The 10,977-nt window shown below is 37.4% G+C and overlaps 1 protein-coding gene across 1 annotated transcript; it reads right to left on the bottom strand.

Annotated features, from left to right (window-relative positions):
- Positions 1–10,024: 10,024 nt before the first annotated feature.
- Positions 10,025–10,756, bottom strand: LOC110730445 (uncharacterized protein K02A2.6-like). Its single transcript, XM_021910248.1, has one exon. It carries the CDS (start codon positions 10,754–10,756, stop codon positions 10,025–10,027), a length of 732 nt encoding a protein of 243 aa, XP_021765940.1.
- Between the last annotated feature and the right edge of the window lie 221 nt (positions 10,757–10,977).

The following is a 10,977-nucleotide window of genomic DNA, read 5'->3' as shown; positions in this document are numbered from 1 at the left end:
ATAAAAGTAAACATAACCATACATTAGGGAAATATAAGCAATGGTATAGATCGGCAACAAAATTGAGTACAGAAGAGCTTGAGAAGGTTGCTCATTTTAAACGAAGTAACATGAAACTGAAACAAATGTCAAAACAAATACAGTTAGAAAACCCAGAAAATGTAAGTGGAAGGAGACACATCGACAATGCATTGCAAAAAATCATAAGAAAATAAATGGGTGATTTATCTCCTATGTAATATTTTTTTAAATTATTGAAGGATCATGGGTATTATCAATGGCACAGAAAAGAGGACAGAACTAATGCTGTTGGGGATGTCTTATTTGCGCATCTCAAAGTTGTTGATTTGCTTTGATTGTTCCTTTATGTAATTCTAATAGATGTAACATATCGGACGAACATGTAACATGTATGATGTTCCCTTGTTTGAGGTGATTGGAGTATCTTCAACGGGCCAAAATTTTCATGTTGCATTTGGTTTCATGAGAAATGAAAAAACTACAAGTTTTTTTACAGGCGATGCAACGAGTGAAGGAATTATTTGGCTCTGAGAATAACCCCGGAGTAATTGTCACAGATAGAGAGTGGGCCCTTATGAATTCTGTTGAACATGTTTTTCCATCTTTTGCACATTTATTCTGCAAGAGGCATATTGCTAAAGATGTAGAGAAATATGTAACAGATTTAACGGGTAATAAAATTTATGCAAAACCCTTTTCAATCAGGTGGAAAATAATAGTTGATTCTTTAATAGAAGAAGAATACAATGTGGCAGTTGTTGAAATGGTATATGTATGGAGTCCTAATTTATCGGCAGTAGTTGATTATGTTCACAGAATATGGTTAGATCCTTATAAACAGAGATTCGTATCCACTTGTACCAAAAAAATTCTTCATTTCGGGGCTCGAAGGACAAATAGGTAAATTTTATGATTCAACTATATTTTATTATTATAATAATACTGCATATTTATATTTTAAAATATAATTGTCATAATATATTTTTGTAGGGTAGAGAGCGCACACTCTCAATTGAAAAATTGGTTAGGAACGACTACTGTAACTTTTCATGTGATATTTCCTAAAATTCATGATTTGGTGGAGATGCAGCTTAATGAAATCAAAGCTGAGATGGAAAAATCTCACACAAAAAGTTTGCACATCACCAGATATCAGTTATTTAGTCATTTTAAGTGTAAGGTATCTCACCATGCTATTTCATTATTAAAAAAGGAATACAATGAAAGATGTAAGAAAATAGGTACAAATGCCAAGGCCTGTGGATGTGAAATAAGGAACAGTTTTGGTTCACCGTGCGCACATGAAATGTGTGAATTAATGAATACGTATACTCCAATTGATTTATTAGATGTCCATATTTTCTGGAAAACTTTGGACATGGAGGGACGACATTTTCAAGAGAAAGAGGGTATAAGACAAACATCTTCAGATCGACTAGACGAAATAGTATCAATAAAAAACAAAATCCTCCTGATCAACAATATTTTTTCGCGAATGCCATGTATAATTTACTTTTTCCCGAATCTACCAATTTGAAGCAGCCAATTCATCATCCCCACAAAGGTTGTCCAAAAAATAATCCAACAAAGAGGGATAGATCTGGTTGGGAGCATTCCGAGAAGAATGCTACTAAAGGTGCTCTTCTCAACTATATTAAATTTATATAATTATACTTTTTTAGTTCGAATGTATATTCTTAATGTGCAGGACAGAAGAAAAGGAAAAAATCCCATCAAGATTCTAAACAAGATGCTTCAAAAAAAAATCAAAAGGTACAATTTTTAAAAGTGTATATTTAATTAATTTTTTTTAGTGAATTTTGTAGTCACCTGAATAAAAATAATTTTAACATATAACATATGTAGAAACGGAGAAGAATAAGTGCTCAAAGGATAATCGCACTCAACCTAAACTAAACTCCCAAAAAAAAAAAATCAACATATTTTTTTATATGATGGGCAAAAGGAAAAAACAAAGTCGAGTAGATATTCATTTCCATGGCCTTGCCAATTACTGGAATTCATATTGTCGTATATTGAAGGACATATAAATGTGCATGGTGATGGAAATTGTGGTTTTCGAGCCACTGCTACTTTTGAGGATGGTGACGTGAATAAATGGTTGGATGTGCGGCGTGACTTACAAGATGAGTTAACCCACCATGTGGAGTTATATAGAGATAGAGAAGCATTGGGAAGCATACAAGAGTATAATAGAATGCTTAATTTGGTAAATTGTGATAAGTCTCCTGCTCCGTTCCAGAATTGGTATGATACACTAGGTTTAGGAATGGTAGTCACTAATAGATATCAAAGAATTGTGACAAATTGGTCTAAAATTCAATCTGTTACATTCTTACAATTGGAGACTCGATTGGTTGACCAACCGCCATCTATATTCATCAATTTGGCTTACGTATGGAGTAATCATTATATTTCCCTCCACATGCCACCAAATATTCCTCTATCACCTATTTTTACCTTTAACATCCATAATGGTAGCGCTGATGTGCTACTGTGGGCTTCAACTATATTCAAGGATCAGTTTGATTTATATCGTCAATTAAATGGTGATAAATAGACAATCTTATGGTATTCTAAAAATTTATAGAGGAAATTTGTTTATTTGTATTATTTTTACAAAGGTTTCTTACTTATGTTCTTATTCTTATTAATTTTATTTTATTCCACTTCTTTTTATTTTCTTCATATAATTATATAGTAAGTGTTTATAAATCAATCAAAATGATTTTAACAAGTGTTAGTTTTGGATATTACACTTTGCATCTAGTTCAAAATATATAAATTAATCGATACGATTCTAACAAGTGTTACTATACAACTAGCTAGAAAAATAATTCATCCTAAAAAATACAAGTTAACACCTACGACTACCCCTTCTTGAACCACCACCTACACCTCTTCTTTGACGATCATTTCCAAAATGTCACATCATCAGTCCGGTGTCGAACATCTGGATGGAGTGGATAACCTCTTGCACCAAAATATTGCAAACGCTGCAATTTAAAATAAATGTCATCCTGTAATAGTTACATGGACTCTACTTTCCAATAAAAATAAAAATATAAAATAAAACTTACTGCAACTTCGGGCATATCACATGTTTGTATTGGCATTAGTGCTAATGCGACATCTCTATGAACTCGAACATGAGTGCGAGCTCGGTAACAGTTAAGATATCCTTCCACCATTTCAGTAGAAAAATTTGCTCTATAAGAACCTGCTTCACCTACTCTAAAACAATGATTCATCCAAGAATCCCATGCACGAAGGTTCTCATCGTATTTGCATTTATATTTGTTGTTCTCTAGTCCTCTGTAACAAGTTTTGGGATGCAATAGACGTATGAGTATAATTTGGACATATCCAAATTGTCTCAATACACGATCAGGCATATATGGCTCTGTAATATCCCTATAATGAATTACACCAGAATACAATGTGATCGGAAACGTCTGATGAGGATTTCTATCAAATGGAGTCCACAGTAGCTAAATTTTGAAATTAACAATATGAGAAACAAATGGTGAAGGATACAGTAATATATTTTTAATAGTACAAATATATATAAACTGTTGACCTCATCAACTTTCATATCATCTAGTATACGTCTATAAGACACCAAAGAATCAATACCAACACTCTAAACATGTGGAGGGACCATTGTTGTGCATGCGGTAAACTTATATCCCATTTCTTGTTCTTTTAGGGTCGAAATATCGGAAATAAGCATATATCCAAGCCTAACAAAAATTAAAATAACAATATTTTATTAACATTAGAAATTTTTGTATTAAAAATGTAAGGAATTTTTTTATTAAATAGTACTTGAAGGAGCGTTAAACATCCAGCAGTTTGAGCATTGTCAAATCTGGAAGCTACCCCTAACTGACGATACATATATGTCAAACAAGCAGCACCCTATGCATAATCTTTAACCTTTTCCAAATCAACCACGTATGGTAGAAGATAAGGACTAACACTAGTAGATGACATGTCTATAAAAATAGTACACCCTAACAACCACAACAAGTATCCAACAACTTCTGGTGAAGAATGTAAATTATTTGATGAACAACACCCTTGTATAAAGTTCAACCACACACTCCCTTTACAATATTCATTATCCACCTCAGATTTTGATACATTAAGAGTTGTTTTTAGGTGCTCTTTTAATTCGGAAACTACAGGTTTACCAAAAATTGCTTGTCCGGTGATAGGAATACTTAAAATGTATGCTACATCATATAGCGTTATTGTGATTTCTCCGAATGGTAGATGAAATGAATTTGTTTCTAGATGCCACCTCTCCACAAAAGCAGATATTAATGGCATGTTCAAATTAGAATACATACAATCAGCCAGATGAACAAGCTCACTAGATATAATTAATGTCTTCACCTCCTTGTGATGAGGTTTTCACTTTTGTAAACGCTCACTTTATTGTGACCTTTCAAAACACTTTGTTCCTATTCAAGTCACAAATGTAATGCATATACAAATATCAAATAAGAATTCAATATATAAAATGTAATTAACTCTCACAAATTAAATTGTTGAAATGTTGATTATAAATCAGATTAAATAAATACTACAAATTGAATAATAAAACTACTTAGACTTACTCGACCATGCCAAATATAGTATGCAACGTGACCACAAAAACTCTTTAGCAATTCGGGATTTGTTGTGCCACCATCAATTGAATCTTACAACTCACTATAGTTGATAGGCGTGTCGCGTACCTAACAAAAATAACCTAACTATTCCTCCTAACTATGTAGTCGGGCAAGTAGGGTCGAATCCCAAGAGACTAAGGTTCACCTAATTAATCAGACAAGTAATCACCAAGTAAGTAACCAAATCAATGATGACGAACACTAAAAGCTAATATATTAAATAGCACAATTAATCTAGAGAAAATGATAATCAATAAACTAAAGCATCCAAGATCAAGCATTACCACGAATATAATCGATGCACTAATAAATCTACCCCCAATAACAAGTCAATTGACAAGAGGAAAAGCATTCCCTAAACAATACCAAAGGTCTCTTCCGAGTTATCAATGGCTTCCCGTATCAACTATTAAGCCTATTTCCATGGAATCAAGCAATAAGGGACATTAAACGCAATACTTAACTTCCTAATCATCCAATCACCTACTTCCGTGATGATCTTCAAACCATTAATTGAAATACCCAAATCCCGTTAATACCCAACTTCCGTTGCAATAAGAACAAAGGGATGATAACAATACTAATTATTCCTAATCTAGCATTGGCATAAACACAATCAATTAAGCATGTCAATTGGGATTATTATTGGAGAAATTAAAGATTCAATTCATGTATCAATCATACTCGGGCTTTGCAAGATCCCAGATTAAGGATCTACTCACACATATTAACGAAAGCAAAAACAAGATTTAGCAAAGAAAACATAATTAATGAGCATTGAAAAGTAAAAGAGAGATAAAGTAGATGAATACCAATTACTTCAATTGAGAACGCTTGAATTGTTGATGAACAATAATCCAAAACTAAGATTAAAATTAATTGCTTAAAGAGAGTAAACTAGGGTTTTAAAGTTGTTTTAATACTAGGGAAACTAATAAGCTGTTTTCTAAATGTGATTACAAGGGGTATTTATACCCCTAGAAAGATAGAATTCCGTAAACAATTAATGACGGTCATCGCGCAACATTGCCCGGTCAGACCAGGCAAGGCTTGCCCAATCGGGCGGACGAAGTTAATGCCCCTTACTCTTACTTTCTTCTTCTGCCCGGTCAGCCAGGGCACCTCACGCCCGGTCGGGCACGCGTAACAGCTTCAAGAATGCAGCTCTAAAAATAATTCTTCACTGCCCGGTCTGCCAGGGCATGACATGCCCGGTCGGGCACGTGGGATCAAATGACTATTCTTCATAGTTAGCTCTTCCTTTCTTCGCCCTAGCAGCCAGGGCATGGGATACCCAACAGGGCACTGGGGAAATCTTCATTCTTCACTCAACAATTCTTCTATAATCATCTAAAACAAGTCCGATCCATCTAAGAAATCTCCGTATTCCTGTGAAACTCAATAAAATATTGAACACACTAGAGAAGAGATTGTTAGCGAGAAATGGCTCCGTAGAGCTGAAAACCATGAAAATATACACTATAAAATCGGGGTAAATCATGGTATAAAATGCGTACATCAAATTCCCCCAAGCTAACCTCTTGCTTGTCCTCAAGCAAGACAATAAAAAAAAATGAATAACTAAGCAAACATACTTCACCCCGCAATGAAATTGAAAATAATAGACTCAAAATCGAAATCAGACAAGCATGCATCTTAGCCAACCAATCGTATCACTCAAACCATCAATTAACGTAAGTAGTCGTCAAGCGAAACCAACCATGTATAACTCGGGAATCGATGACTAGAATATCTCACTTGGTGGTCACTCTACACAACATTTATGTGGCAAGCTAAAAATGAGCTCGATCTCTCTCCATCCCCACCAATAATGAAAACCCCCCATATCACAACACTCGCGTGTTTAAAGGGTTATATTATTGCTCAACCTAGTCAAATGTCGACTCGAAATATGACATATGCTCCAGCATTTTGACAGAAGACTCATTTCACATGAACACAATACCATGCACGAAGGTCAAAAGGTCTTTTTCAAGCTTGTAATGTAGGCCAGGTAAAAGTGGGTAGGAAAATAAATTTGGGAAATGTAGGCAATCATAGTCTAACTGGGGAGCTATTGAACATAATCAATAAACATCCTCGATCTATTCTTCTCACTAGCAAGAGCACATACCCCAATTACATCGTGAACATACACTACTACCCTTATTTTTTCATTCTTCTAATTCTTTTCTTCTTTTTCAAAATTTTTTCTTTCTTTCATCTTTCTTTTTCAAAATTTTACTTCTCTTTTTTCTCTTTGTTTTTTTTTCAAGGATAAAACCTCCATGCTTGTGATTCCTTCTTTTCTCTTTTTTTCTTAGAGCTCCACATTGGACGCCAATTTCATCACAAAATTAAACAAACACCACGATATAAACCTCCCCCAAACTAGACTTGGGAAAAGTAACCAATTGGGGCCAAAGGGTTCATTTTGTGACTTTCATGAAAAATATGGACAAGGCTACAACATGGGTGAGCAAGAAGGGAACAAACGTTTCTAAATTCATCTGGAGGTCACCTAAAGAACATGGCCTTCTTCCTTCTCAACGTGCACGTGCAATGTACTATGACACATTACTAAGAGTTTAAAATCAAAACTAAGATCAATATCACACCAGGAACTAGACACACATGAATAAATAATTAAGGCTCAAGCCTCACAGTTAACACAGTCAAGCTCCAGACTCATACATGGTTAATAAAGTTGACTTCTACTAGGGATCAAAACAATTAAAGGTTAAATCATGATCATTTAATTCGCAATGCAAGCCTTTCAATCAAGATCAAGTCAAAAACCTTTTGGTATTAAGGATAGGGGCACATGGAAGTAGTTCACTGGCCATTCATTATCATGATTCTCGTATTTTTTCATTTTTTTAAAGCACCCAAAGAAATAAAAACAAACCAATCAAAGCAAGAGAATGTACCGAGAGATATATACATATACACAATCCTCCCCCAAGCTACACTCGGCAATGGCCTCATTGCAACATGTGGGAGGTGGGAAAAACACCTATGAATTCTCAGTCGAATTCATCATCATCTTCACCGTCATCATCATCATCATCACCAGCTGCTCCACTACTACCTGCAATGTCTCCCACATCGGGAAAGGTATACCACGAAGGGTGGGAAGCATCCCTCGGGATATGACCTTGCCTGCAAAAATAATCATAGGCAGGATGCATAGACAGGCGAAAATCGGTCTCAAGAGTCTGGATACGGGAGTATAGGCCTTGCTGGCCTAACTGAAGTTCCCGTATGCCGGCCATGATGGCCTCATTATCATAGGGGACAGGTGAAGCAGTAGAAGAGGAAGAGGGTCCAGCAGACGCTCGCCTATAATAGGTCCTCGTAGGGGCAGTTGGGGGAGGTGAACCGCTAGGAATCTCTAAAAGATAAGAAGGTTGGTGAGGGCAAATCTTAGTAAGGTCAGGAGAGGTTAGAGAGATGGAATGCCTATGGCTCTTCCCAATGAGTCAACTAAAATTGCCAAATTCAACAGACAGCAAACCGGTAGTGGTGAAGTAATGCTGGTCTAGGGTAATAGGACCCGACACTGGTGTGTGGTGAGCTTCATCAAAGCCCTCCTTGAGTGCCAAATGGGTCACCAAGCTGCCTAAAACTATAGGGATGTTAGAGCGGTCGCCATTAGGTTTGACAGTGGTGAAGGTAAGACCCTGTTTCCTAAGATGAAGCGCAAATAGGTGAGCAATGTTCATCCAGAAATCCTCATCATCATCCCCAAGTCTTAGATAACTACCCAAGATCGCAACCTCATCAGCCCTAACGTCATAGGGTTCTATGCGTCCAAAAATAGTCCACCCGGTAAAGCGGGTCCAAAGTCTAAGAACGGATTGATGGATTTTATTTGCATGAGCATGTTGCATAGATTCAATGTTTTCACCTGTCATGGAAAACCACAATTCCCCATAAATGAAATTGTTTTGTTGCATAGTTAGTCTTGTGGATGGGAGACCAAATTTCCTAGCAAACCCATCTAGTGTAATGCGGTGGGATTTGTTCAACAACCTATAAACCACATATGTCACTAACCCATCTCTACCCTTTACCACATCAAAGGAACTCAAAAATTCAAGAGTGATACCCTCATAGGTATAATGAATCATATTGAACATTTGAGACATGCCAAGTTTAGCAAATAAAGTTCTACATTCAGAATCAATTCCTAGTTTTGCAAGCAAAGAGCGATCTATAAAACGGGTAGGAATTACCTTCCAATGTTGGAGCTCTATGAAACGCTTCTCTTGATTCGGAAATTCAGGCACGAACTTGATGTGTGGGAACCCTGGAATGCTCTCCAAATCATGTTGAGGTTCTTGAGGGGCGCCTCTTGTTCTCTTCCTTGTAGCCATTGATGTACCTCAAAGCTTTCTCTCTCTAAAAAAATGGAAGTTTTGGGTGAGGAGAGTGTTTAAAGGTGAAAGGAGTAGCAATGGAGGTTGAGAGTTTGATAGGAATTATGAGGGATGAGGAAATTGAAGAATTTGTGTGAAGATTTGTGGGGATTAGAGGAGAGGATGAGAGTTAGGGTTTATGATTTGGGGATTTTTAGAGAGAGAGAGTGTGGGAATAATGAGGATGAAGGGTTAGAATGGTGAAGAGAGGGGTGTATTTTCTGAATTAAAATCGCGGAAACCGTTCGCGCCCGATCGGGCAGGGCTTGCCCGGTCTGACCGGGCGGTGAAGGTTAGAGTATCTCATATTCTTCTTTCTAGCTGCCAACTCTCGCGCTTGATTGGACACCTCATGCCTGGTCTGACCGGGCGGTGGGGGTTAGAAAGAAAGTTCTACGTTTTCTTCCTCCCTTTTCTTCTCTTCTGATCAGTGCTTCTCGCGCCCGATAGGGCACCTCATGCCCGGTCTGCCAGGGCGACGAGTTAATTCCTCATTTTATCAACCTTTGACGACCTTCTTGACATCCAACTTCTTGCATAGCTCAGTGTTCTTTGAAAAGCAAAACAAACACAAACACAAAACTAAAAAAAAAGATGAAAATAAGAAAAACTAAGAGAACGGGTTGCCTCCCACAAGTGCTTGTTTATAAGGTCGTTAGCTTGACCGTAGTGATGCTCAATGAGTTGGTGGTGGGGAAGAGAGTGCGATGTCCACCTTCTCTTCGATAGGACCCCCGACTCGGTAGTGCTTCACCCTTTGTCCGTTAACCTTGAAAGTGCCTCTGGTCTTGTTCCATAGTCAATAGTACCGTAGGGGTAGGCCTTAAAAACAGTGAAGGGACCCGACCACCTAGACCGAAGCTTACCAGGAAGCAATTTCAATCATGAGTTGAATAGAAGGACTTGATCTCCTTCCTTGAATTCTCTTCTCACAAGGCTCTTATCATGCCACCGTTTGGTCCTTTCCTTGTATAATTTTGAATTCTCGTAAGCTTCAAGACGGAGCTCATCTAGTTCATTCAATAGTAACAACCTCTTTTCTCCCGCTGCTTTAGCATCAAAATTTAAGCTCTTAATAGCCCAAAACGCTCGGTGTTCTAGCTCAACGGGTAGGTGGCAAGCCTTCCCATAGACAAGTCTATATGGGGTTGTACCAATTGGCGTTTTAAAAGCCGTTCGGTATGCCCATAGCGCATCATCAATCTTAGCTGACCAATCTTTTCTTGTCCTTGCAACCGTTTTCTCTAAGATAGACTTAATTTCTCGGTTGGACACTTCAACTTGACCACTAGTTTGTGGATGATAGCCAATGCCAAGCCTGTGTTGCACTCCATATTTCTTCAACATCGCTTCGAACCGATGCTCCAAGAAGTGTGTTCCCCTGTCACTAATCAACACACGTGGGATACCAAATCGGGGAAAAATTATTTTCTTGAAAAATTTACTTACCATACGAGCATCATTGGTTGGAGTAGCAATAGCTTCAACCCACTTTGACACATAGTCAACGACTACTAGGATATATCGGTTTTCATGAGAATAAGGAAACGGACCCATGAAGTCTATCCCCCATACGTCAAATAACTCGACCTCGAGTATGTTGTTGAGTGGCATCTCATTCTTCCTAGAAATATTGCCCGTCCGTTGACAACGATCTCAGGCCTTGACATAAGAGTATACATCTTTGAACAAGGTTGGCTAATAAAAATTGCACTGCAAAATCTTTGCGGTTGTCTTCGAAGGACCTGCATGTCCACCACACGGTAAGTCATGGCAATGAGAGATGACATTAGTTACCTCATTCTCCGGGATGCATCGTCTAATCACTGCATCCG

Source organism: Chenopodium quinoa, unplaced genomic scaffold (genome assembly GCF_001683475.1).
Source record: "Chenopodium quinoa cultivar QQ74 unplaced genomic scaffold, ASM168347v1, whole genome shotgun sequence".
Lineage (NCBI taxonomy): Eukaryota > Viridiplantae > Streptophyta > Magnoliopsida > Caryophyllales > Amaranthaceae > Chenopodium > Chenopodium quinoa.
The sequence above is the reverse complement of the archived record's forward strand: the minus strand, read 5'-3'. Positions and strand labels throughout refer to the sequence as shown.